Below are 27463 nucleotides of genomic sequence, written 5' to 3'. Positions count from 1 at the left end.
ACTTCCCTTGGGGGAGAGAGATACCTAGAGTGGAATTGCTGGGTCAGTTATTAACTCTGTTGTTTTTGGAACTGCCACTGTTAACACAGCGGCTGTACCATCTATAATGTAAGAGGGTTCAGTCCCCATCCTCACCAGCACTTGTCACTTTTTAAGTGTGAGTAGGAGAGATACTCCCACATGCATCCTGGTCTGTACAGGATCCACCTGGCAACCCCCATTTGGAGCCGATGCTCAGGCCACATGCAACTGAGCTATTTTTACCACCTGAGGTAGAGGCTCCATGGAGCCATCCTCAGCACCCAGGGCTGACATGCTCAGATCAACTGAGCCATGGCTGTGGAAGCTGGAGAGAGAAGGGGGAGAGGGTGGGGAAGAGAAGCAGATGGTCACTTCTCAACGTGTGCCCTGACTGGGGATTAAACCTGGGATGTCCGTAAGCAGGGTCAATGCTCTACCAGTGAGTAAACTGCTCAGGTCCACTCACTGTCCTTTTTATTCTAGCCCTCCTAGTGGGTATGATTTGTATTTCCCTGGTGATACCTTGTTAAGCGTCTTTTTAGGAGCTGAATGCTTTGCCAGGCCGAGCAGATGTCCACTGGGCCAGGCAATTCAAAGTGAAATCTTCATTTGACCAAATGCATTGCCTTTAGAATCCCGAACACCATGGCAGCAAAAGGCAAAGAAAACTGTGTGGATGGGGAGGTGTTTGGTCCTTCAGTCCCCTCAGTCCCAGGTAACACCTCAGACGCACAGAAAAGCAGATGCCCCAATGGCTTCACCTTGTCCTTTTTATTTGCGTTTTTAAAAAACAATTAAATTAGAATACAAATATTAGAAAACAGCCGCCCTCAGCTGCCAGTGCAGATGGAGGGGGGCCGGACTGCACAACTGAGTTTATACAGTAAAACTGAATTTGCCCTCGACCAGATTTATGTTCTTTTCATCTTTAGACCTGAAAAGATATTGCTTCCTGACTAGTAGAGTTCTGTTTATACAAAAGAAAATTATACTAGGATGGGGAGGGGAGGGAGAAAGCAAACAGAAAGGCAGGCAGAGGTGGTCTGGGGAAGCATGGCCTCCGAGGGGGCAAGGATGCTGGATGGTGGGCCAAGCACCTAGCTGCAGGTCCCTGGAGGCATCTGGGTGGCTATGGAAGCCCCATGGTTGCTGGACTCCTGAGGCTGATAGGGCTGCCAGAGGGCAGCCCCCCAGCCCAGTCCTGCTGGAAGACAAATATGAGGCTCCAGGAGAAAGGGGTGCAGAACAGGCCTCGTACCCGTCGGAAAACCCAAGAGCAAGAAGAGGAAGGAACCACCCCAAATTAAGAGGATGGGGCAGGAGTCCCTGCTGCCCCTCAGAGGTGGCCACCTTCCCAGCAGCGGCACCTGTGGACATCTGCGCTGTTCCGTAGGGAAGTTAACCTGAATTGGAGTTACCGAGGTAGCTGGCTAAAAAACTGAGACCCCCCCACGCCACACGGTGCCACACCCTGAAGCCCCCATCTTGAAAGGGGTCCTGGCCACATGCTGGGTCTTCAAAATACCAAGTTATTGCACTTTCAAAAATACAACACATCTGTGGCTAAACCCTCCCTAGCCCGCCCGCAACCTCCACCCACCTGCCCATGCCCCTACTGTCCCCTCCCCACCCCAACCCACTCCATGGCTTCTTGGCTAAAATGCTCACTGCTCAGAGGCCCACTCCCGGGTCTCTGGGCAAGAGAACAGTTCACAGAGAGAAGAAAAGCAAAGGAACAGATGAATGTCCAAGTTGTGGCTGCCATCAGGGAGCCCCTCCATCCTCCCTGCTGCCCCCACCAGCCCCAGGTCCCTCTGCACCAGCTGGAATGGTCATTGGAAGAGGTGGGGCGTCCTGGAGGGTGCAGTGTCCTGCCCACCCCTCTTCTGGGCTCTGACTTCGGCTGAGAAAGCAGCTGTGTGGGTGGCTTGCCTTGTTTTTAAGAGTTAGTTTTTTTTTTGTTGTTTCATTTTTCTGTTTTTATACTTTTTTTTGTCATTTTACTTTTTTTTAATCCTCCAGTAGGAGTCCAGAGGTACAGGTGCCAGGATCCAGGGAAAGGGGTGGAAAACCATATGAACAACAATAAAAAGAAAAAATAATCACTCCTCCCTCTGCACCTCAAGGCCCGCCTGTGCCCCTCCACATGGTGAGCACCAGGAAAGTTGAGTGTCCAGCCGGTTGGCAGTGGCGAGCAGTCAGCAGGCCGACACCAGGCCCTTCTGGAAGGGGCAGCGGCGCTTGGGCCGGGGGCCATCCTCGTCCTCATCCTCCTCATCGTCCTCCTCCTCCTCCTCTTCTTCTGAGGATGAGGAGCTGTCCAGTGTGAGGTCCACCACATCAGCTCCTGGCTTCCCATTCTCAATGTTGCCCACTGTGCTGCCCCCGCCTCCAGAGCCCCCAAGCATGCTGCCACCACCACCATTAATGCTGGGGCTGGATAGGAGCCCATTGGTGTCTGAAGTGCCTGAGGGTGACAAGAAACAGATGCTCAGGATGACTGCTGACCCACAGAATGGGGAAACAAGGTGTCAAGGGGGAGGGGCAATCCTGGGACATCATTTCTGTCTTGTGTAGGGGCCTCCTAATGCTGGGGAGCATGCTGTATAGGACCTGGCACACAGTAGGTGCTCAATAACTGCATGCTGCCTGCAATATAAAATTCTGAGCCCTGGCCTGTTCTACTCTATGGGAATCAACTCTATGGGGGTGGCTGTGGTTTTTTTCCTTTATTTTTTTCATTTTGGTTTTCTTTTTTCTTTGTCTTTTTTCATTTGAGGTGGCTGTGTTTTAGATGAAAATGCCACACAGTAAGATACAAGTCATACTCGGAAACTGCCAAACCCCCAGAACAGGGATTGGGAGAAACAATGGGGCAGTCTGGGGGCTGGGTCAGGGACTCACCAAGCACAAGGATGGGGCACTGAGGGCTGCAGCTGCGCTCCTTCTCGGCGCGGATTGGGCACCATGAGCCATCTACCAGGTACTCAATTTCATCAGCATCCTCGCACTCACTCAGGATCTTGGAGAGGAGCCTAAGTTGGAGGGAGGGTAGGGGAGCTGATTCCTAGGCCAGCTGAGCTGCCCCTGCTCCCCTCCCTGCTCCCCTGGACTCTGGTGGGATGCTCGCTAAGCCACTTCCTTCTTTGTAAAAGTGGCTTTAGGAAAGCACCCGCCAGGGGCTGGTGACCTGTCTTGGAGTGAGAGGGGGCCACCAGGTCTCTCCACTGCACAGGGCCTGCACAAGCTAGGCCCTTTGGAAGGGTTTGCCAAATTGCATTGAGGGCCTACAGCAATCCACTCATGGCACGGTGATGGCCCTCACCCTAACAAAGTGGCCCCTACACTCACATCCTGATTCTGTGCTGTCCCTGTTTTACAAAACTAAGGCTCAGAGGGCAGGTACATGCTGCTGAAAGCTCCCTAAGAGGCTGTGGGATAGAGAAGACAGCAGAAGTGGGGCCTCCTCCCTCCCACACAGAGATCAATTTCTCCTCAAGCACACCTGTGGTGAGTCAGGCCCAGTGAAGTAGTCTCTGGCTCTTGGTAGTGGCTGCTAAGGTACCATCAGCCAGACCTATTTTATAGATGAACTGAGGCCTGGGGAAGGAGAGTGATCACCCTGAGGCCACAAGACCAGGTGACGGCAGGTCTGGGTTCCAGTCCTGATCCCTGTGACTTCCTGGCCATAAGGCCTCAGTCTTTCCTCTGGCAGGATGAGGTGGGCACAGCACTATCTCCAGAAGCTGGGAAAACCTGAGAAACAGCTAATGCCCAGGCCAGGCCTAGTGCAGGGAACACACACTCTGCAGTGAATAGGTCACCACAGCCCCCAGCATTTGTTCAATGTCAAATATACACCTGACTCCAAGTGAATTTGACCACTTAGGTCACAGTCACACAGGAGGGAGGCTGTCCTACTCTAAGATATCCTCTGGGGCTGATGCAGCCGCTTCCCACTCCTATTCTGAGGTCTCCCCTTCATCACAGACCCACCACTCTGGGGTTACCCTGATGTGAACACAGGGTGCCTACAAGGCAGCTCTCTACCTGGAAATTCCTACTCACCCTCCAAAGTCCCACTCTACAGTTCCTCTTCCTCCTCCAGGCAGAGCATGAGCAATAGAGTATCTGAGTCTGACTCAGTTACCCCCAGCCACCATGCTCAGGTGGGAGTTCCCTGAAGACAGGGTCTCGGACAGAGTCCTTTTGGGGACACCTGGATCACCTAGCTCAGGGCCAGAGAGGGACAACTGGCAAAGACTCAAAGAATAAATTCATGAAGTCAAAAACTTCTTCTAGAAAGACTGCTGGGCTACACCAGGCCCCATGGGCTTTCTGGGATCATGGTCTGTGAGAGGCAGAACCATCGTCCCCAGCCCTGCCAGAGCTGCTACCACCCAAGCCTGAGTGACCCACTCTAGGCCTACTGGGGAGAGGGAAGGCGGGTGCTGGGTTGCACAGCTGCCGGCTGGGAACAGAGCTGCCATTCAGGCCCAGACCTCATGCTCAGCCCCAGGGGCCTCCTCACTCCACCCCGAGGCTGGACCACATAGGGGGCTGTGGCTTGGCCCCTCCAGGGAGGGACCAGGCTCAGAGTTGGCTGAACCTGGGCTTGAGTTCTGACCTGGCTACCTATGAGCTGTGTGTGTGTGTGTGTGTGTGTGTGGCAGTCCCACGGCAGGTGGCTGCCTCCCCCCACCCCGAGCCTTAGTTTCCCCGTCTATAAGGTGGGGATAATCAGTCCATCTCCTGGGACAATTGGGAGGGAGGGCTTGGCAAGACCTTGAGCATGGTGACTAGAGATGAGTGCTTGAACAGGAGAACAAATTCATACCCAGCTCTTATAGGTCAGAGGTGGAGGTGTCACTCCTATCCTGACCGTGAGCACACACCCTAGGCTGTACGTCTCAACCTTGAAGGGCTGGTGGCTCCAAAATTGGGTGCCAGCATACCAGCTCCTGTCTAGGCTGCTGCTTCACCCTGCCCCCAACCGACTCTGGGGATAGGTGGGTGTGGCCAACGCCTGGCAGAAGCTGCTCAGTCAGGTGCTGGGCTCGGTTTCTAGAAACCTAAGACCTAAGCAAAGTTTCCCTTTTGGGGAGAATGGCCTTTTGCCCCTTGTCCCCCTGCAGAGTAGGAAGAGCTTGCTTGTTAGGCGGGTGGGGGGACAGCCTAATCACATGCCAACACCATCTAGGAAAGGAACTAGTGGAACGTGACCAGGATTTGGGCGAGACGTGTCCTTTTTCTTCTATGGAGGGCACAACTAAGGTGGCACTGAATGAACTTTAGGAAGCAACTCCTTGAATTGTGCATCAGCCTAAAAGTAAGGGGTTCTCAGGTTCCCACGTTATGTGGGGGAAAACAGCCTCTAAGAACACAAAGCACTCAAAGTAGAGTGGAACTCCTGGGCCAGAGCCCTATTTCTGAACCCTAAGCAACACTGCTGCCACCTGCATAGCGAAAGCCCTGAATCCTGCCTTTCTTACTTCCAAAGCTGCCAAAAAGCACAGAGGCCTCGAAGTTGCATGGATCTGCTCTTCATTCCCCAGAGGCCCAAAGAAGTGAGGGGCAGAGCCCCAATGCAGCCCAGGAGACAGTGTGGTCCCCCTGTGCCTCAGCGACTCACCCATCTATGATGAGCTGGTCGTAGGGGGCTGGTTTATCGCACACGGGGCACATCCAGGTAGGCTTCTTTTCATTCATCTGAAGGTAGAAGACAGCATCGAAGCACTGCAGGTGGGCGCAGGTCTCTGCCCGGCAGGGCACAGACAGCCGCATTTTCACCAGCTGTGGGGAGAGGAGGGGTGTGAGCAGGCCACTTGGCCAGCCATTGACCACCCCAGAAAGCTCTCACATAATACACAAATGAGGGAGAGGGACCACCACACTAACTCACTGGGCAGATGAGGGAGACCCGCACACCAGTGGTAGCGATCTCACTGTCGGGGTCCAAGCGAAGCTTCTCTTTAACTGTGGAGAAGGGGGTAGCCAATGTTAGTGGGGAAGGGGCAGAGGTGCCCGCAGGGCCAGGCCAGGAGACAAGTTGGGCAGCAGCCACAATTACTTCTGACAACAACCTGGGCACACCCATGAGGCAGACCAATCCCCCAACAAGCTGACCCTGATGAAGCTTTTTACAACCCACAGGGCTTTTCTGGAAAAATCCAGGCAATGCACACCCACCAACAGGCTGCCAGCTGTGCCTTTGTTAATTCCAATGAAAACCATTCCTGAGAGCCCCTGCTTCGAGGTAGTGCTCACTAGGGAGCACCAATACCCCAGTCTAGGAGCACCCACCATGGGCCCTGCAGGACAAGAGCAAACCCACCAGCACAGCCCTCCCCCCGCACAATCAAATATCACTTTTCTAATAAATGAAAAGTGATGGTGCCACTACAAAATCACACACAACATGAAAACATGCTCACAACTGCCTTCTAGACTGAATGGAATGCTGGATAAAAGACTGGAAGAAAACACACCCAGTGTAGTCCTGGGACTGGCCTGCAGGGGGTGCTCAGTCTCCCTCCTTCCCTTTTCCTGTACGTTCTGCTTTTAAAGCAGGGACACCAGCAAACTGTCCTCAGAGGTGCATACAGTTCAACTTTATCCCCAGATAAATCAGAACAAACTGACCCTCAGTCCTGCAGAGTGGAGGCCACCCTGCTTGATGCTGGAATTATCCCCCACTCCATGATGCTTCCCCTCCCCCAGGAAGCCTCCTCTCCCCTCCCATACTGGGTTGGGCTTGAGGGTGAGGCTTGTCCTTACCCCAGCCAATAATACATCAGTATGAATTCCCACCCCATGGTTCCCCTCTCTTGGTAACAATAAAGGTGGACCCAGAGGCTCTGACTCATTAAAAAGAACATGAGCAGACCCTGGATGGTGGCTCAGTGGATAAAAGGTTGGCTAAGCGTATGGGCATCCCGGGTTCGATTCCTAGTCAGAGCAGACAGGAGAAGCGACCATCTGATTCTTTACCCTTCCTTCTCCCCTCCTTCTTCCCTTCCTGCAGCCAGTGGCTCAATTGGTTTCAGCATGGCCCTGGGCACTGATGATAGCTCCCTTGGAGTGCATCAACCTCAGGTGCTAAAAAAAAATAGCTTGGTACAGAGCATCGACCTCAGATGGGGTTGCTGGGTGGATCCCAGTTGGGGTGCATGTGGGAATCTGCCTCACTGTATCCCCTCCTCACCTAAAAAAACAAAAAACTAAGATAAAAAACCATGAACAGCTTCAGAAAAATACAAAAAAAGAAAGAAAGAAAAAAAAACAAACCCCATGAACAGCTAAGAATGGATGCAGTGTGCACTGGGTTTTGAAGTAAGGCCTGGCTCCCCCACTGACAGAAGGCTTGTGCATCAGGCAGGGTTCAAGGGAGACAAAAAAACTGGACTTCCCAGTTGTGACTGGAAGACCCACTGGAGATGATGCCCAGCTTGGGGCTGTGAAAAGGAAGTGTCAGGCTTCCTGTAGCAAGAAAACTTGGTGGTCTAACCTAGCAGGGGCTGGGCTGCCATATACACCCCTCCAGCCCACGGTGCTGCATGGCCCCTGGTTCCCCACTGAGGAGTCAAGCCAGGGCTCTATGTGCAGCAACCCCATCCTATGGGCTGCTAGTGCCTGGATGAACCCTGTCCTGGGCCAACAGGCAAATCTGGTCCAGTTGGCTACTGTCTCCATAGGGAAACAGGCAGGTGTGACTGGGGGTTAAAGAAAGGGCCCTGTGGCCTGAACAGGTGGTGGTATAGTAAATAAAGCATTTACCTGGGATACTGAGAACCCAGTTTTGAAACACCAATGTCACCAGCTTAAGCACAGGCTCATCCAGTTGAGCACAGGGTTGCTGGCTTCAAGTCCAAGGTTGCTGGCTCGAGCAAGGGGTCACTAGCTTGGCTATAAGCCCCCAGCCAAGGCATATAAGAAAGCAACCAATGAACAACTAAAAAGTACCACAACTACAAGTTGATGCTTCTCATCTCTCTCCCTGTCTGTCCCCACCCCCCTCTCTCTTACAAAAAAAAATAAATAAATAAAAATGGTGGGCACTCTGAGAGAAGAGAGAGGTGGCAGGGTTGGCTCACAGACTGAGGCTCTGGTGTCAGAAAGGCCTAACTCTGCCATTCTGCACCTCAGTGTCCACACTGGTCAGAGGGTGTCAGAAGTCAACTCAATGACCTGAGAGGGTCAGTGACTTGCCTGAGACCACACAGCTGGCCAGTGGAGGAATTCCTGGGCACAAGCTATGAGCTGGGAAGGCCTTGGTAGAGGGACACAGAACCAATTCTGAGTTCCATCTGCCAGTATTTTAAAGATTTTATATATTGATTTTAGAGAGGAGATAAAGGTGGGGAGAGTGGAAAGCATCAACTCTTAGTTGCTTCTTTTATGTACCTTGACTGGGTAAGCCTGAGGTTTTGGGATTCTGAACCAGCAACCTCTGTATTCCAGGGTCAACATTCCATCCACTGCACCACACAGGGACAATGTCTGCCAGTCTTGATAGTAGTATATTTTGTTTTTGAGTGAGAGAGAAAGTGGGGGGGGGGGGGACAGACGGATGGGGAGACAGACAGGGACAGAGAAACAGAAAGGGAGATGAGAAATATCAACTCGTAGTTGTGGCACCTTAGTTGTTTATTGATTGCTTTCTCATACACACACACACACACACACACACCTTGACCAGGTTTCTCATACACACACACACACACACACACACACACACCCACCTTGACCAGGTTTCTCATACACACACACACACACACACACACACACACCTTGACCAGGTTTCTCATACACATACACACACACACACACACACACACACACACACACACACCCTTGACCAGGGGCTCCAGTGAGCCAGAGACCCCTTGCTCAAGCCAGCGACCTTGGACTCAAGCAAGTGACCTTGGGCTTTAAGCCAGCAACCTTTGGGCTCAAGCCAGCAACCATGGGTCATGTCTATGATCCCATGCTTAAGCTGGCAACCACATGCTCAAGCCAGCAACCTGAGGGTTTGAATCTGGGTCCTCAGCGTTCCAGGTTGACACTCTATCCACTGCGCCACTGCCTGATCAGGCTGATGGTGGTATTTTTAATGTTCTATCTTTCCCCTGGCCCATTTTTTAATTAAGAGTACAAAAATGCCCTTGTTAAGAGTACAAAAAAAGCTCTCCTCAAAGCCCCTGCAAGGCTCTAAATAAGCCCCAAATGTTCAGCTTACCCAGACACCCTGGCACACTTGGGTCTGTGAGCACATCTTGCCTGTCCCTGCCTCTGGCCTCTGCACTGACCCCCAGCATTCTCCAGAGACCTCCCAAGTTCCCTGACCCCAGGGTGATGGACGGACCCTGGAAGTCCAAGTTCCCCATTGGGCACCTTCCCGAGCATATACAACAAGCTCCCCATGTCCAGCAAGGGGAGGGTCAGCAGTGAGAGAGCCAGAACCACCCTCAGTCACCAAGGGGAAGGCACCGCAGTGCTCACCCAGTGCCTTGCACAGCTCCGGATGCTTGACCCCGATGGTTTTCAACCTCTGCAACAGCTCTGAGGAGGTCAGTTGCCGCACCAAATATAAGGCCACCGAGTAACTCTGAGGGTAGAGGGGGGTAGGGGCATCAGGGCTGGGTGGGGCCAGGCAGGGAGAGCAGAGGCAGGGTAGGGATAGACGGGGCAATGGAATGAGAAAGTGGGCAGCACCCGCCCCCCTCACCTTGCCGTAGTTCCCCCAGGTCACGGTGATGCGGTTGGTGGCAGACGACAGGTACATGAGGTGGGTGAGGTTGATAGGGCGACAGGGCCTTTTGGGCTCCACTCCAGGTTTATTCGAGGGGTAATAGCCCTGGGAGCAAATGGAGGCTCAGCCACCACAGATGATCTGTGTCCCTGCCCCTCTCTCTACCCTTGCCAACCCCCACAGCAGATCTGGAGCTGCCTGGAACCCTGCTCACCGGGACTGAGCAGTAGCTGTGGTTGACCTTCACAGCAATGTTGGGTGGGTACTGGTCCTCCTGAGGGCTGCTGGTATCTGAATAACAGATTCTGTAATGACAACGGGGACCATGAGGTTGAGGGCAGGGCAAGGGCCCCTGGGAGATGCACGAATGACCCACCAGGCCACATTAGGCCTGGTGGGTAGATCACAATGCTGGGCTGTACACGGGGGGTCTCAGGGGTCTGGCTTAAATAAGGAAGGCTGGTGGTATGTCCACAGCCAAGGAAAGCCAGCAGGAGGAAGGGAAATCTACCTCTAGTGAGGGGCCTCAGAGGGTGTTATGAGGGAAGGGGTCTGGCTATGACACACGTGGGGTGGGACATGGCAGGGCTGTGGCCACCCAGGGTAGGAGGAAGTGGCCAAGGGTTCCCTCAGGAGCTGGAGCTCCTGGGCTTACCTTAGGACGACCTGCACGGCCTTGACCCCAGGCTGCAGTTCTCTGTGCCCCAAGGAAAACATGAGGAAGGAGAGGAGAGGTCAGTGAGGTGGGAGTGCATTTAGCATACCATGCCAACCCTTCAGCTGGGTGACCACTGGCCTCTCCTGGGCTAGCCAGGCAGCCTAACCCAATACCTCCCTTGGCAACCGAAGGCCAACAGATGCCCCCTAGAATATTTTCTCCTGCCGTTTACTCACTAATGATTTGAGGCAATGACTTCCCCTCTCTGGACAATGGGGGAGCTGGTGTGGATATTATGTAGGTTAGGTGCAGGCCTGGCATGTACTGAGTGCCCAGACAAGTGGCTGCTCCAGTGGTGACGCTGTCTCAGCTGGAGACGGAGAGCCTCAGAGAGCAGAGCTGAAGACCTGGAGATAGCTCAGTGTTCTTGCCGGGGTGACTCTGCCCCCATGGACACTGGCCATGTCTGGGGACATCAGTGGTCATAACTGGGGGTGCTTCTGGCTCCTAGGCGGTAGGGGCCACGGATACCACTCAATACCCCACAGTGCTCAGGACGACCGCCGTCAGAGAATGACCTGACCCTGATGTCAACAGTGCTTAGGGAGATAGACCTTGCTAAAGGGGGACACTGGCCCACCTCTTGGGACTGCAGGTCAAAAGCAGTGAGTGTACTGACTGTGCACATGGACCCTGAATAGGGTGAGGGTGAGAACACAAGGGTCTGCGTCTGCATCAGATCTGGCTGAAGGCTCTCATAGGCCACCTAAGACTACACCCACCCACCATCTAGCTATGGTGTTTAGTAGGGGGGGGCCCAGAGCACCTGGAGTTCCTGATCAGCTCCACCTGTCTGGGCGTCAACGCAAAGATGCATGGGCTCTCTTGAAGCTTCTCATTATTCTGTGGAACTGAAGACAAACATGGGGAAAGGGTCATGTCTGGTTCCCGACAAGGGCGCCAAACCCAGTCACGGTCATTTCTACTGTCTGGCCCTCTTCAGGCCAGGAAACAGGAAATAGAAGCCTGAGTCCCACCCAGACAGTGCCCCCAGGGATGAGGATAAGGGGGGGCCCCACCCCTTCTTGGGGCCAAACCTCAGCCTCTGGTCAGGGAACACTTACCACTCACCCCCCCATCTCCCACTGAAAGCTACTCTCAGAGCAATGGCCTTCTCTTTTTATTTAAAAAAAAAATTGTATTTATTGATTTTACAGAGAGAGGAGAGAGTGGAGAGGTGGTGAGAAGTATCAACTCAGTTGCTTCAGTTAAGTTGTTCACTGCTTGCCATATGTACCTTGACTGGGCAAGCCCAGGCCAGCAGTGGCCTTATCATCCCTGTGGGGTTCAGGTATTCATTCAAGAAAACTGAGAACTGCTCCACTAGGAGAAAAGAGCTGTGCTAGGCCAGGAGGATGCAGCACACACAGGCCACGTGCCCTCTGGCCAGCCTGCTCTCTTCAGCAACAATTCTGTCCCCACCTGGAATGGATGTTCTGGCACATCTGGTGCGCATGCGCCCATCAGTGCAGATACACTCACACATACAGGATGATGGACGCTCACAGTCATACAGTACTCAGAATGATTTATATCAGCAAAAAACTGTTAACCACCTAAATGCCCACTAATGTGGTCTGGTTAAGATATGCTCCAAAAAAAAAAAAAAAAAAAAAAAAGATATGCTCCAAGAGGTCTCATATAAAGGACTCCTATGCAATTGTGAAAACAGATAACGAAGGATCAAGAGGCTCTTCATGTTCTGATAAGGAGTAACCTTCAAGATGTTTTGGTTGCATGAAAACATGCTGCTATTTGTGTCACCAAACAGAGGGAGGTGGTCTGTGCAAGTGCACATTGGCTTATCTGTGCAAGAAACATCTCTAGAGGAGGGGGTGCAAGAACTGGCCATAATTGTAGCCTTAGATTGGTTGGGAAAGGTAAAAATGAGCTTTTTTAAAAAAAGATTTTATTTATTTATTTTTTATTAATTTTTATTTTTTAATTTTTTTAAAATTTTTTTAATTTTTATTTTTTTTATTTATTCATTTTAGAGAGGAGAGGAAGAGGCAGAGTGGAGAGACAGAGAGAGAGAAGTGGGGGAGGAGCTGGAAGCATCAACTCCCATATGTGCCTTGACCAGGCAAGCCCAGGGTTTCAAACCGGGGATCTCAGCATTTCCAGGTCGATGCTTTATTCACTGCACCACCACAGGTCAGGCCTATTTTTAAATTTTTTTATAGGGACAGAGAGAGAGTCAGATAGAGGGATAGACAGGGACAGACAGACAGGAATGGAGAGATGAGAAGCATCAATCATCAGTTTTTTGTTGCGACACCATAGTTGTTCATTGATTGCTTTCTCCTATGTGCCATGACCGCGGGCTTTCAGCAGACTGAGTAACCCCCCGCTTGAGCCAGTGACCTTGGGTCCAAGCTGGTGAGCTTTTTGCTCAAACCAGATGAGCCCACGCTCAAGCTGGCAACCTCGGGGTCTCGAACCTGGGTCCTTTCGCATCCCAGTCCGATGCTCTATCCACTGCGCCACCGCCTGGTCAGGCTTTTTTTTTTTTTTTTTTTTAATTTATTTTTTTAGTATTTTTCTGAAGTTGGAAATGGGGAGGCAGTCAGACAGACTCTCGCATGCGCCCGACCGGGACCCACCCCGGCATGCCCACCAGGGGGTGATGCTCTGCCCATCTGGGGTGTCGCTCTGTTGCACCCAGAGCCATTCTAGCACCTGAGGCAGAGGCCATGGAGCCATCCTCAGCGCCCGGGCCAACTTTGCTACAATGGAGCCTTGGCTGTGGGAGGGGAAGAGAGAGACAGAGAGGAAGGAGAGGGGGAGGGGTGGAGAAGCAGATGGACGCTTCTCCTGTATGCCCTGGCCTATGCCCTGGCCAGGAATCGAACCTGGGACTCCTGCACGCCAGGCCGACGCTCTACCACTGAGCCAACCGGCCAGGGCCGAGATTTTATTTATTGATTTTAGAGAGAGGAGAGAGACAGAGAGAAGGGGGGTTGGGAGCAGGAAGCATCAACTCATAGTTATTGCCTTTTTTTTTTTTTTTTTTTTTTTGTATTTTTCTGAAGCTGGAAACGGGGAGAGACAGTCAGACAGACTCCCGCATGTGCCCGACCGGGATCCACCCAGCACGCCCACCAGGGGCGATGCTCTGCCCACCAGGGGGCGATGCTCTGCCCCTCCGGGGCGTCGCTCTGCCGTGAACAGAGCCACTCTAGCGCCTGGGGCAGAGGCCAAGGAGCCATCCCCAGCGCCCGGGCCATCTTTGCTCCAATAGAGCCTCAGCTGCGGGAGGGGAAGAGAGAGACAGAGAGGAAGGGGGGGGTAGAGAAGCAAATGGGCGCTTCTCCTATGTGCCCTGGCCGGGAATCGAACCTGGGTCCCCCGCACGCCAGGCCGACGCTCTACCGCTGAGCCAACCGGCCAGGGCCAGTTATTGCTTCTTATATGTGCCTTGATCAAGCAAGCCTGGGTTTTGAACTGGTGACCTCAGCATTCCAGGTTGATGCTTTATCTACTGCACCGCCACAGGTCAGGTGAGCTTTTTTTTTTTTTTTTTAAGATTTTATTTATTGATTTCTAGAGAGAGGAGAGAGGAGAGAGAGAGAGAGAGAAAGAGAAAGAGGGAGAAAAGGGGGGAAGAATCAGAAAGGATCAACTCATAGTAGTTGTTTCCTGTATGCGCCTTGACCAGGCAAGCCCAGGGTTTTGAACCAGTCATCTCAGCATTCCAGGTCAAGGCTTTATCCACTGCACCACCACAGGTCCGGCAGAATGAGCTTTAAAAATTTATACTGCAAATCCTTTAGAACAGGATTTTATAAAGAGGAAGTATAAATATTTTTGGCTTTTTGAACCACAAGATCTCTGCCCTGATGTCCCCACTCTACCCTATATCATGGAAGCTGTCAGAGACGGTAAGCATACAAATGGGTGTGGCCAATAAAACTTTAGGGAAACAAGCAGCTCTAGCTGGCCAACCCCTGTCTAAAAGCCTTCTGATTTCCAAACTACAACAGGTAACCTATTTAAGCAAATGTGATTCAAACTTAAAACCAGTTCCAGCTTAGATGCCAGACTACCTGGGTTTATACCCCGGCTCTATGAGGGGGCTGTACAATCCCATCCTGGCCCAAACCTGGGCACCCCAATGCACAGGACCCATTTCTCAGGGTGCACAGCCAAATCTGTAGCTGGTGCTTAGTAAGAGGTGGCTGCTGCAACTGCCACACTGCTGCCAATTCATGGTTGTTTGTTGAGGGCCCTGCTGGTCCCTCAGAGTCCTGGATGGGGTCCTGAGAAGGACCACCTAATTAGGCACAGGGACGCTGGCAGGCTACCTGCAGACACTTCAGAACTGCCCAAAGAGCCCAGGGAAATTATTTTTTGGGGTAGAGGGACCTCAAAATATTTAAGCTGGGCTGCCAAGACTAGGTGGGAGATAAAAGATACCAGACCCACCTCAGTGTCTCCCAGGTAGGAAGGGAAAGGTAACCCAGTAGGCTTCTTAGGAGGCATCCACTGACTAGTGAGCTCTACCAGCAGAAACAGTGCAAGAAAAGTGGGCAAGATGGTGGTGGAAAGGCCAAAACTCCAGGTCCCTTTCCTGGTAAGACTCCTATTTCTAGGTGAGGCTGCTGTAAGGACTCTGAACTCTGATTTTCCGCTGTGTCATTGGCCCGGAGTGGCAGACTGCTTTCCCAGGAAGCCAGGTGGCTGGTGCAAGGTGACCTGCTATCTGTTAGGAAAAGGTATACCCTAGAGCAGGGGTCTCAAACTCAACTCAGCATGTGGGCCACAGAGCAAGATCACAGCCGTTCCGCGGGCCGCACTAGGTCTACAAAAGGCAACTGTTACGCAACACTTTTCTCACTGCAGTTGAAAACAAAAAAAAAATCAGTACAAGCACAATCGTACATGCAGTTTACTCAGTGTCACAAAACGACCAGAAACTGTAGTTCGCATCACAACTGCTGTTAACTAAGCTAATATCTAGCTAGGATGCTAGAGAAATGAAAAATACAAGTAGGCCCCTAGGCTTACTTAATTTTATCCAAAATATTTTGAACTTCGTGGATTAGTCTGCGGGCTGCACAAAATTGTTCAGCGGGCCGCATGCAGCCCGCGGGCCGCGAGTTTGAGACCCCTGCCCTATACCATCAGGAAGGGACTGGGGGTCCCCCAAACCTGAGCTTTCACCAGCTCCACCTTCAGCTGTTCAGGGCTGAGATGTGGGCAGCATCCATGACTCTTGTCACATCCCCTCCACCATCAACTCTTCAGCCAATCCTGTTAGCATCCAGTGCTCTCCCCCTCCCACCACCATTGCACATTCTCATCAGTAAGAACACCCTTTGTTGTTCTCCAGGCTCCTGGGGCTCACCATCTACTGCATAGGATCTCAGGGGGAAGTTCTGTCCACCCCTGTGGCCTTAATTCCACAGCTGCTACCTGGCCTCCTCCTTATGCTTCCCACCTGTCAAAAGATCCCGCCTTCGGGCCTTTGTATGTGCCATCCCCTCTTCCAGATCATTCCTCCCTCAACGATCTCAACCTCTCTGATGTCTTTAATTTTATTTAAAAATTTTTTACTTACTGATTTTAGTTGAGAGAGGAAAGGAGATAGATACAGGAACCTATATCTGTTCCTGTGTGTGCCCTGACAAGGGATTGAACCGACAACCTCTGTGCTTTGAGATGATGCGCTAACCGAGATATCCAATCAGTGCCCTGATCTTTTAAATTTGCGCAAATGCCACCAGGAAGAAAGCCTTCCCAAGCACCTGTATTTAAAAACTGCACCCCTCACAGCCTCACAATTCTGGAGCTCCTCACCTTTTTTCCTGCTCCATTTTTCTCCAAAACCTTTATTTACTTCCCAAGAATCAACACAATGTCCAGGCTCTTTGGGTATCATGAACACCAACTTAACCAAAAAGTACTTCAGTTGTCACCCACACTGCTGTAAGCTGAGTAGAGGTGGATGCAAACCCTACCCAGCCCCCGTTTGCACCCATGAACCTCTGCACCTTCCAGGGACTAAGGGGAGGGAACCGCTTGCTCTGAGTCCTCTGGGGAATGGGAATTCTGGGAATGGGTTCTTGGGCTAGATCCAAGACGCTGACCAACCAAGAGGGCCTGCATATTCATCTCCACCCTAGGCTGCCAAGCAGCCTCTCAAACTGCACCAGCAAAGAATATTTAAGGAACTGAGCAGATGCTCACAATATACTGAGAGGAGGGTGACAAAACAACAGGGCACAATTACATCTTCATAGGATCACACTGCAGAAAAAATAAAGCAGCAAACCTACACTGCCAGCAACGGTGCTCCAGGGGGCACAGCCAAAGCGGCTTTCTGTTATTACCCCATGCTTTCTACGATGAACATGTGGTTTTACAAAAATTTAAATTAAAAAAAAGAAGAGGCTGATTGATGGGACTAGTCTTCTGTTTCACTGGCCTGAAGCCTGTCTATTAGCAGCCTGAGACCTGGGATGCCATGTGACTGTCTAGGCTTCCACATTACAGGACCGGCCTGAGCACATATCACATCTGGCTGTGGGATGGCAGGCAAACCACTGTGCCTCAGGGATCACACCTGCCTCAGAAAGAAGTTGAGAAAACAAGACCTGAAAAGCCCATGGAAATTTCAGCAACTCCAAAGCCCTTGGGACAATCCCCATGCTTCCCTTGGCCCACCCGTCTCATGCTTTTTTGGCCTCTGTTCTCTCTCCCTCCCTGCCTCCTGTGACCATTATCTGGTCACAATGATCTCCATTCACAAGCCCTCTCTCACCACTGGGCCTCTGGCTGGAACACACTACCCTGTTCCCTCCTTTGTCCAATTTACTGCTACTCACCCTTCAGGTCTGGGGAGGAATACCACCTCCAGGAGGCCTTCCTGGCTACCACCTACCCACAAAAGTACAGTAAGGGGCTCCTGGTACTGACAGTCTCCTAAAAACCCAGCATTCCCCAATCAGAGCATTCCTCACCTGGCACCATTTAATCACCTCTAGTACAGCTTCCTGGCAAAATGTGCCAGGCCAGAGATCCCCCCCACCACTTGTGGCTTAGTCAATGTCAGCCAAAGAACTCAGGCTGGATGAAGGACATCTGTATGCCCTGAACGATGGGGCGGGTGCCAGAGCAGCAGCTCTCAACCACCTGGGTGCTGACCACCTCTAGGAGTCATGTGGAGAACTGAGGGATGCCTAGAGTTGTCAGGACATGGGGTGGTAGTAGAGAGAGAGAGAGAGAGAGAGAGAGAGAGAGACAGGCTGAATAGCCCCGCACCGTGAGGCACTGGCCACAGGATGCTGGGGAGCCTCTCAGAGCAGCATTGCTTGAGGTCTTGTTTCCTTCCTTCCTCCTCTAAGTCTCATGATGACCTCCCTCCCCCAAACCCCTGACAGGGAGGTCTGGGCCTTCCCAGTCAGACTCTGGCCACTGACATCCCAAGTGGCTGGGCTAGGGGGACCCTAAGGCGTTAAGATGCCAGTTAGCCCCAAGCTGAAGCATGCTGCAGTCTGAAAGCCAATGCCCCTGCCCCTAGAGTGCCTGGCCACTAGTCTGTCCTGGCTGGGAAGGGGAGGACAGATGGGATTCTTGTGCAGAGAGGAGGCCTGGGGTCTAGAATCTTCGTGTGGTTCAGAACAGGTGCCTCCCTGCAGGGGTGTAGTCACTGATGGTGCAGCGAAGAGTTAGAATCCGGAAAATGTCTGAGTACACAGCCCAGAAGCCCCTTCCTAGCGATGCTGTAATGACCTTAGGCCAGTCTCCTGATCTTTTTGGCACCAGCTACTGCTCCCACCGGAGCAGATCATATGTCTCCTAAGGTCCTTCCAACTCCTGGTCTGGGGCTCTATTCTTCCCTGCACATCACCCACCCCAAACATTCCACTCCGTGTGATTTATGTCTGCTGTCCCCCTGGCACGGGATCTATCTAGAGCCAGCCAGCAGTTCTTCTGGTGGAATAAAGCAGAGTATGTGGGCCTTGCTGTGGTTGGTAGGTCAAGGCAAGGGGTAAAAGGAAGCTGGCCGAGCCACAGCCTCCTAAAGTGGTTCTTGGGCAAGGCCAGTGTGGAAGAATTCCACAAGGGGAGGCACCCAGGGTACAAGGTATTCAGACAACTGCTGGTCTGGGAACAGAGGGGACCAGATTGCTTCAGGATCAGGACCTGTGCTTGGTGAGGCACCTTCCTAGGAATCCAGGCAGTCCCCAAGGGTACCTGAGAAAATGAGACTCCCAGAAAAGGGGTACACCCTGGGACAGAAGTGGACAAGTGGGTGGGAGGAGAGGCAGGGCGGGATCGGCCTCTTTGTTCTGAGCCACCAGAATAATTCCTGGTATAGACAGGGGAGCAGACTCTCCCGGAGATCAGGTGACCAGTGTCCCTGGGGGCTCAGGGCAAAGCAATGCATTGTGGGGTGGGAGTGATTGCAGGCTTGCAGTTCAGGAAGGAAGCCCATGGTCCAGGCAGGGGATGAGAGGCCTCCAGCCTGCCCTAGTTCAAAGTCATCTCCAGCCCCATCCCCCACCCAGCGCCAAGCCTGCCCTGCAGCTTCCCAGTGAAAACCCAGTCTCCCCTTTACGAAGATTATTCTGGAGTCTGAAATGTCAGCTCAACCTTCAGGATCAACCAGCTAGCCAGCCAGTTCTGAGGACTCCACAACCTCCTAGAGAACCCAGTGGTGTGATGGGGCGGGGAGGGAGGTGAGTTCCAGCATCTAGATAGAGGTTGGGGCAGCAGAGACAGGGAAAGTCACCCCGGAAAAACTCAGGAAGGGGCCTTAGTTCTCTAGCACTGCCACATCAACCCCATGACAGATGCTGCTGGGCCAACCAGTACCCACCTGAGGGCTGGTGAGAAGTACCTACTCATGTCAGTAGAGAAAGTAGTCGAGGGCCTCAGACTCCAGGACTGGGACCACCCACAACTCCTTCCACCTCCTGCAGCCTCACCTAGAACCATAGGCCTTCTGGCCCAACTTCACCTGAGGCAGGACAGAGGGGGCTGGCTGGGTCCAGTACTGAAGCCAAAGTTTGATAAAGGAGCTCCCTGGCTAAGCAAAGAAAGATGCTCGGTCAGCAGGATGGGAAGGAGTAAACCAAGCAGCCAGGGACACGCAGGGCGGGATGTAAAGGACCGACTCACAACTAGGGCCTGTGCCCAAAATGCAGCAGGCATCAAGTAAAGATGTGGGGATTGAATGGGAGATGCAGATGGAGTGCAGGGGGAGGCAGGACCCATCGTGGTGGCACAGGCTGGGACACCCTGAGAAGGGAACCTCCACAGGGCAGGGAATTTTGTCTGCTTCATGTTGGGGGGGATGGGAGGCTCCTATATAGCTGGTACTCAAATATACACTGTGTGGCCTGACCCGGAGGTGGCAGAGTGGATAGAGCACCAGACTGGGATGTGAAGAACCCAGGTTCGAGACCCCAAGGTTGCTGAAGTCGCCAGCTTGAGCGCGGGTTCATCTGGCTTGAGCAAAAGAAGCTCACCAGCTTGGACCCAAGATCACTGGCTCAAACAAGGGGTTACTCGGTCTGCTGAAGGCCCGCGGTCAAGGCACATATGAGAAAGCAATCAATGAACAACTAAGGCGTTGCAATGAAAAACTGATGATTGATGCTTCTCATCTCTCTCTGTTCCTGTCTGTCCCTATCTATCCCTCTCTCTGTCTCTGTAAAAAAAAAAAAAAAAAAACCACTGTGTGTAACTAAGAGATTTAATGATTAATTGGAGGCGGTGATATACAATGGAAGAGGTGTCTAGGAACACTCAGAGGCAATCTGTGTGTTAGCAAGAGGCCCAGGGCATTCTACTTGGAGCCCTGAAGGGCCAGAAAGTTGTACCTGGTCGGTCTTCCAGGCCTGAGCTGAGACAACATCTGAGACTGCCACCTACCCCCAGCCCTGGCCGACACCTTGACTGTGACCTTATGAGGGACTTTGAGTCAGAATTGCCCTGCTAAACCGTTCAAGTTTTGACCCTTGGAAACTGGGATCCTCAGTTGTTTTAAGCTGCTGGTATTTGGAAAATTTTGTTACATGGCACTAGGTCATTAATTTAAAGACCCAAAGGTGGCCGCTGTGGCTCCTAGGAGGGACAAGACCTCTGCTGTCCCTTGGTAACTGCTGCTTCTCAGAAAGTATACCAGGTCAGTCATGTGGACACCAGGAGAACTTGGAAGGCAGGACCCCCAGGAGAGGTGGTGGACTCACCCAGTTCGGTAGGTTTCAGTAATTCATCTAGCACGTTAAAGAAGGGCAGCTTCACCAGGCGCACTTCTGGCTTGAGGGTCTTAGCAGGTAACCGTCCGAGTCCATTTAAGTACTTGCCATAGAGCACAGGGTAGTCAATGTTGGGGCCTGTGAGGGGAGTCCTGGGCACTGTGCTGGCCCGGTCGTAGGTTGAGTGCATGGTCAGGGGGTCCAAGGGCCGGTGAGGCTGGGAGATGGGCTCCGAGCTCTTCTTGGCATAGCGTGTTTCATAGAGCTCCTTGATCTTCTTGAACAACTCAGGGCTACAGTCAAACTGGACTAGCTGGAGGGCCCGGGTGACAAGTTCGTGTTTAAGTCCACTCTTACTCCGGCCGACGAAACCCAGGAGCATCTGAAGATCTGAGACTCGAAAACTCATCACCATGTTCTGGGAAGATCAACCACAGACACACGTGCTCAGGGAGGGGCTACCAGAGTCAGAGGACACAAATGGAGCCTGGGCCCAGAGTAGGGGAGGGGGGAATAAAGAAATTAGACCCTATCAGCCGTCACCTGATCCTACCTCCCCCAAACCCTTCTATTTTGGATGGTGGGGGTGGAGCCCCGGAGGAGGCTTTGGTACCAGTCCCACTGGCCTGGGCTTGGTCCCACCTCCACTGCCAGCTCACCTTTCACATGTCCCCTCCCAGCTCGGCCCTGCTGCCCTCCTCCTCAAACTTTCCTCAGCATCTGTCAACACAACAAAAGCTATTCTGACTACCCTTACCCCCCCCTTCTATTTTAGGTTCTTTTGACATATTCAGGTCTAAAAGAATCCCCAGGTCAGGAACTGGGATTCTTGCTTTACCGTAAACAGCCTCAGACACTCCCTAACAGAGAATACTGATGGCCTCTTTGACCCTTAGTCCTTTTGTTGAGGAGGATATCATTGATATGTGTGGAGGACAAGGACCTGATGAAGTATAGCTCATGTAAAGCAGAATAAGTGTGCAACCAATGCCAGCCACAGACATGTTTTCCCTTTGGTCTAGAATAGTGGTATTCAACTGCTGGTCCGTGGACTGGTGTTGGTCTGTCAAATATTTTGAGCCGGTCCGCAAAAGTTAACTGCCCTGAAGTTGTATGAAGAACATAGACCCCATGATTAGAGACTCTATAATCTTTATGCAACATCAGGGTGGTTAACTCTTTTGTAGACCAGCAGGTGAAAACACTGGTGTAGAGCAGTGGTCCCCAACCCCCGGGCCATTTGGTACCAGTCCGCAGAGGAAGAATAAATAACTTACATTATTTTCGTTTTATTTATATTTAAGTCTGAATGATGTTTTATTTTTAAAAAGTGACCAGATTCCCTCTGTTACATTCATCTAAGACTCACTCTTGATGCTTGTCTCGGTCACGTGATACATTTATCCGTCCCACCCTAAAGGCCGGTCCGTGAAAATATTTTCTGGCATTAAACCGGTCCATGGCCCAAAAAAGGTTGGGGACCACTGGTCTACAGGATGATAGCCACAACTTAATACTAATCACCTGACAGGAACTGAGCTGGACATGTCATTCTACACATAACTCTGAACCTTAAAACACCCATGTCAGGTGAGTGTGAGCTCCATGTTACAGCCAACATTCAAACCCAGACCTGGAAATAAGCAAAAAATAAATAAAGATAATAATAATAAAATAATAAGCAAACCCAGGCCCAATTCTGATGCCACGAGCTGTTTGTCTTTTACAATGTCCCCAGCATTGACCTAGAGCTGAGCTCCTTAGCCGATCATTCCAGTAGGCTTTCTCTGCCTGGGCAATGTAGACGTAGGAGATAGACTGTTCTCTCTGGGAGGTGTCCTAGGCATGTGGGGTGTTAATAGCAGTATCCCTCGCCCCACCCACTTGATGCCAGGAGCACTCCCAAATCCCAGTTGTAACAATCACAAACATCCCCCAGATATCTCCCAGTGTTTCCTGGGGGCAGTATCAGCTGAGATTAAGAACCATGGGTCAGCCCTGGCCAGGTAGGTCAGTTGGTTAGAGTGTTGTCCTGATCTGTCAAGGTTGTAGGTTCGATCCCTGGTCAGGGCACATACAAGAAACAATCAATGAATGCATAAATAAGTGGAACAAATCAATGTTTTTCTCCCTCCCTCCTTCTCTCTTTCTCTCTCAAATCAATAAATAAAAAGAATCATGGGTCTGAGAAGAAGGCCCCTGGGAATCCAGCAGCTGGAGAGGCTGTTAACTGAGCTGTGGCAAAGTGATGAATAAAGTCTGGCAGGGTCCCTCCAACTAAATCAAATCAAACACAAGAGCTCAGTTGATCCTGATGTTTTCTTTGGGACTGTCTGGAGATGGCATTCCCTCTGTGAGACTCTGGGACACCAAGGAGAATGAGGGTTCCCCAATATGCCTCATAAGCAAAGTGTCCTCAAGGGATGGGCCAGCAGTTTCAGACCACCTAGGCTAAGCCCCCAAACTGGCCTATGAAGAATGAAATGTGGCCTGACCAGGCGGTGGCACAGTGGATAGAGCCTTGGACTGGAATGCGGAGGACCCAGGTTCGAGACCCTGAGGTAGCTCGCCAGCTTGAGCGCAGGCTCATCTGGTTTGAGCAAAAAAGCTCACCAGCTTGGACCCAAGGTCGCTGGCTTGAGCAAGGGGTTACTCGGTCAGCTGTAGCCCCATAGTCAAGGCACATATAAGAAAGCAATCAATGAACAAGTAAGCTGTCACAACGAAAAACTGATGATTGATGCTTATCTCTCTCTCTGTTCCTGTCTGTCTGTCCCTGTCTATCCCTCTCTCTGACTCTCTCTCTGTCTCTGTTAAAAAAAAAAAAAAAAAAGAATGAAATGTGGTGGGCAAAAGACACTTCTATGGGGAATGGGAGAAACCAGTACAAGTGACAAAAGTGATTTTGGAAAGCTGGCAAGCATGGGGCAGAACAGCACCCAAAGAAACCAATAAACTGCTTAAACTCAAGAAAATCTAACTGTCAAAGGTGGGTGGGAACCCCACTAGGGTTTATGTAGCAGCCTCAATGACAGGAGGCTCTGGTGTTTCCCGTTTCCTGGCTATTTAACGGTAAAACGTGGAGTCTAGCTCGGGAGCTCCAGTATCACATCCAGATTACACACTAGGTTCCCAGATGAGCCTGACTCTGCTGTCAGGCCTCTCTGTGCTCTGGACTCTTCATCTGTCAGCACAAGATGGGAACGCTCTAAGATTCCTTCTGGTGGTACACCAGGTCCCTGCTGATGGCAGAGGGGCTGTCCAGGCCTGCCTACCAAGTACCACAAGGACCTTTCTCAGTCACTTATCTCACAAGAACCTGTGAGCATTATGCAGGTGAGAAAACTGAGGCTCCCAGAGGGAAGGGGTTGGCCCAAGGCCTCCCTGTGTGGCAGTGACAGGGCTAGCATCTGGGCCTACCACTTATACCCAGCTGCTTGGGTGGTCAGGTGGGACCCTAACTCCCCAGCACACCCCCAACCTAGGGACCTAAGCAGTCTGCTGGCCCTCAGAATCCAGAATGCTTTGAAACAAAGAGGTTTCACCTCTCTCAGCCTGACTTCCTACCTTGAGCAGAAAAAAAAGGCTCATAGACAAGATGTTTCTTCTGGAAGAGGCCCAAGGCCTGTGAGGGGAGAGGTGCTGTCATGTGGAAGCTGCCGGCCTATCATGCAGTCACAGGCAGGTGGGCTTGGTCTTTCCAAAACACAATTCATCTCCTCATGCCATCCTACCCACCCCCCACCCCCGGGAGTCGACATCCCCACTCCCACACCTCCAGGCCTAGCCCCTTTTACCAGGTCGGATATTTGGAGCTGCCATACCTGCATCCTGGGACACACTCCTCAAGCTGCCACTAGGATTTCTCAGCAGCTACCACCACCAAGGAGCCTGTCCTTGACACTTGGGGGGGGGGGTACAGTTGTGAGAGGGCACAAGCATTCAGAAAATAGCCCCAAGAGCTGGAAGATCACTTCCTGCTGAGGTTTCATCCTGCCCTACCCCCTCCCACCCCTCAGATCTGTTTATAAACACCTCCAAGCCCCAAGGGCCTAGATAGAGAAGCTGCATTTAGGTTAATTTAACCCCTTTCCAACATAAGCATGGGAGGAAGGTAAAGGCCCCTCTCAGTAGGAAACTGAAGACAGGTACAAAGTGCTACAGTATCTCAGGGAGTTCACAGGCTGACCCCTTCTCCCCAGCCTCTCTCAAGGGCCTTGGGTTAAGTCTCAGATTTCCAAGTTTATCAACAAGCCCCCTTGTTTTGCTTTCCCTTTGGACCAGCCCACTTTGCACCACAAAAGACAAAATCTCTAGCTCTTATATTAATATAAGAGGTTAGAAAAGCACCTAAAAGGGGGGACATTTCCATTACTTGGAAGGCACTGTAGAGTGATAACTAATGAGACTGAAGGAAAACGAAAGTTGCCTAGGATGGAGCAAGTGGTGCTAGTTTCAAGGCTCCCTTAACAGAGGCTAATGTTTTAGAGAACTTCAAAAAGGGTCCACTTAATTTAATTAGGTTGGGGGCCCCAAGCCACCAGAGGGTCGAGCCGAGTTCATCAGATCATATTTCAAGGCCCTGGATGGTATAAAAAAAGACTTCAGACCCTACCCTCTGGCTGGAGGTTTGGGGGCCCAGAGTCACAGTGATGGCCCCTTGAGGAGGTTAAATTTCAGAGCTCCAGGGGACTTCAGACCTGCAGGCTGCCACCTTGGGTTTACAGAGTTCAAACCTCCACATCTCCAGGACAAGTGTCAATTTCTCCAAACTCTACAGAAGAGCAGAAGTATGTGTGGTGTTGTAGGAGGAGTAGGGCACTCTGGGGTAAAGAAAGAGTAATACCTAATAACAGATCCTAGAAGGCTACGTTTCAGATCCCAGAGAGAAGGTAAGAAAGATGTAAAGAGAGGGAGAAATGAGAGAAAAACATTTACAGGTCAGAATCTTGGGGAGGAGAGAGAGAAGAGGGAGGAGGTGGTACCACCATCCTGGAATCATGGCCCTTAACCTCTCAGGGAAGAAGGAGAGAACCCTAATCTAGTTGGAACAAGGGTTCTGGCGCCTGACCTAGGGGAGACACCTGAGAGAAGGTACATCCCTGGGGTGGGGATACTCCCAGCTTAGTCCCAAGAGTGTTAAAAGGGGATCCCAAAAATAAAATAAAATAAAATAAAATAAAATAAAATGGGGTCCCAAACTAGGAGAGGGGATGGCCTCTATGAGATGTGGAACCTGGGCCTCCTAGAGTATGGAGAGAGGTACCAGGAGCTATCCTACAGAAGAAGCCTATCCTGGAACCAGCTAGGACGCTCCACGGATCAATTCAAGGGACCCGCAGGAAGAGGAGGGGGTTTGCAACCTAGAGTTGGGTGCATTAAGGGATTCAAAGCAGGGGTTCTGGAGGCTGTGTGGGGAGGGCATCTGATCTGAGAAATAGACTCAGTAGGAAGTAAAGTATAAAGAAGCAGAATCCAAAGCCTCACAGATGCTGCCCTTAGGGGAAAGAAGAAGGAAGAAAGCAGAGCCCGATATCCAAGAAAGAGATAAGAATTAGGAAGGCTCTGGACCAAGAACAGGGGTCAGTACTCCATCCCAGGGATCAAGGCAAGCTCAATTAACACCGCGTCCACTCCGGGGTGAGAGGGAGAGTACCAAGAGGGGGCGGGGCTCTGGAACCCACCCGGGAACCCAACCGGGGCCCCAACCTCCAGCCGGGTTTACAAGACTCAAGAGGGCACGGTGTTTGGGGGCGGTTCAGGACACTGGGTCATCATCCTGGATGGTGGGAGCAACAGTAGAAGGGCCAGGGGGACCCTTCTGGGCAGGAAGTCGCCAACCTCAGCCTGGCATGCTGGGTAGGAAAGCTGAGACCCAGATGCTGCCCCTCTGTGCCAAGGGCGAGGAGGCGAGGACACTCCCCTATGCCAAAGAGCACGGACCCCGGCCTGGGGCGTGGAGAGGACGAGCAGCCCAGCCCACCATGCAGTCGGGGGGGACTGTGCCTCAAGCTGGAAGTCAGCACCTCACGCCTCTGTTTAGAGAGACTGGCACCCCAACCGCTCATACTGGATAAGGGGAGAACTCCACCTCAAACCCTGGGCTGATCCCCCGCGCAAAGGTTTGGGGGCCCCGCCCCCGCCCTCCCAGTCCCCCGCCCGCACCCAGAGCCCCAGGGCCGTGGGCGAGTTAGGGGCCTGGGCGCCGACCCGCGGGGCCGCGCCGTGAAGCCCCGGGAGGAAGGCGTAGACATTGGCCGACCGCCTGGCCCTCGCTCCCTCGTCCGCCCGCCCGGGTCAGCGCCGCCGCCGCTCACTCACTTTGGCCTCCACCAGCTCCGCCGCCATCTTGGCCACCAGCGTCCCCCGCGCCGGGAGCCCCCAGCCGTCGCGTCACGTGACCGCCCGCCACTCGCGGGCGGAGCCGCCGCCGCGGCCAATTAGCATCCTCACGCTCTTCTGCCCCCTCTTGAAGGACCGCGTTGCTGCGCATAGCGCATGCGCACTGCCGCCGCCCGGGCCTCGGGCCAATCTGGATGGCCCGACATCGCCCCCTTTAGCTCGAGGCCACCACGCCCACCCCTGGCCGCGTCTGGCTTCTTAAAGTGGTACAAGCCCAGCACAGGTAGGGGCGGGTGCTTAGTCTTGTCCCTAGGAAAGGAGGGAGCAGAGTCGCGACCACAATGCAACCGGGGACCGCGGCCCCTTAGGTGAGGCGGCCGCCAAGTGTGTTCCTGGATACACGGCGGGCGGTGTCGGGGGAAG

The 27463-nt window shown here is 52.3% G+C and overlaps 1 protein-coding gene across 3 annotated transcripts; it reads right to left on the bottom strand.

Moving 5' to 3' along the window:
* Window positions 1-773: 773 nt before the first annotated feature.
* Window positions 774-27157, bottom strand: PIAS4 (protein inhibitor of activated STAT 4). 3 transcript variants are annotated; one of them, XM_066343924.1, is made up of 11 exons: window positions 27020-27157; window positions 20690-21116; window positions 11257-11341; window positions 10428-10469; window positions 9987-10077; window positions 9749-9877; window positions 9523-9628; window positions 5924-5997; window positions 5654-5814; window positions 2926-3056; window positions 774-2488 (listed from the first exon to the last, which is right to left on the bottom strand). In XM_066343924.1, the coding sequence occupies exons 1-11, from the start codon at window positions 27044-27046 to the stop codon at window positions 2220-2222; spliced, it is 1542 nt and encodes a 513-aa protein (XP_066200021.1). In that variant the 5' UTR covers window positions 27047-27157; the 3' UTR covers window positions 774-2219. The 3 variants fall into 3 exon arrangements, with proteins under 3 accessions (XP_066200021.1, XP_066200038.1, XP_066200032.1); XM_066343941.1 differs by having other exon boundaries at window positions 20690-21185; window positions 27020-27053; XM_066343935.1 differs by lacking the exon at window positions 27020-27157 and adding an exon at window positions 21358-21418.
* Between the last annotated feature and the right edge of the window lie 306 nt (window positions 27158-27463).

Source organism: Saccopteryx leptura, chromosome 1 (genome assembly GCF_036850995.1).
Source record: "Saccopteryx leptura isolate mSacLep1 chromosome 1, mSacLep1_pri_phased_curated, whole genome shotgun sequence".
NCBI classification, from domain to species: domain Eukaryota; kingdom Metazoa; phylum Chordata; class Mammalia; order Chiroptera; family Emballonuridae; genus Saccopteryx; species Saccopteryx leptura.
Note: the sequence above shows the minus strand (reverse complement) of the source record. Positions and strands in the feature narration are given on the sequence as shown.

What these genes read in the sequence shown, in the direction of transcription:
- PIAS4 (XM_066343924.1), bottom strand. Translation starts at nt 27,046, where the DNA reads ATGGCGGCGGAGCTGGTGGAGGCCAAA. An exon ending in GGAGCTGTGCAAGGCACTGG is followed by an intron (nt 5,998 to 9,522) that starts GTGAGCACTGCG and finishes CCTTCTCCACAG; the next exon opens with TTAAAGAGAAGCTTCGCTTG. An exon ending in GACCAGCTCATCATAGATGG is followed by an intron (nt 3,057 to 5,653) that starts GTGAGTCGCTGA and finishes CCTCCAACTTAG; the next exon opens with GCTCCTCTCCAAGATCCTGA.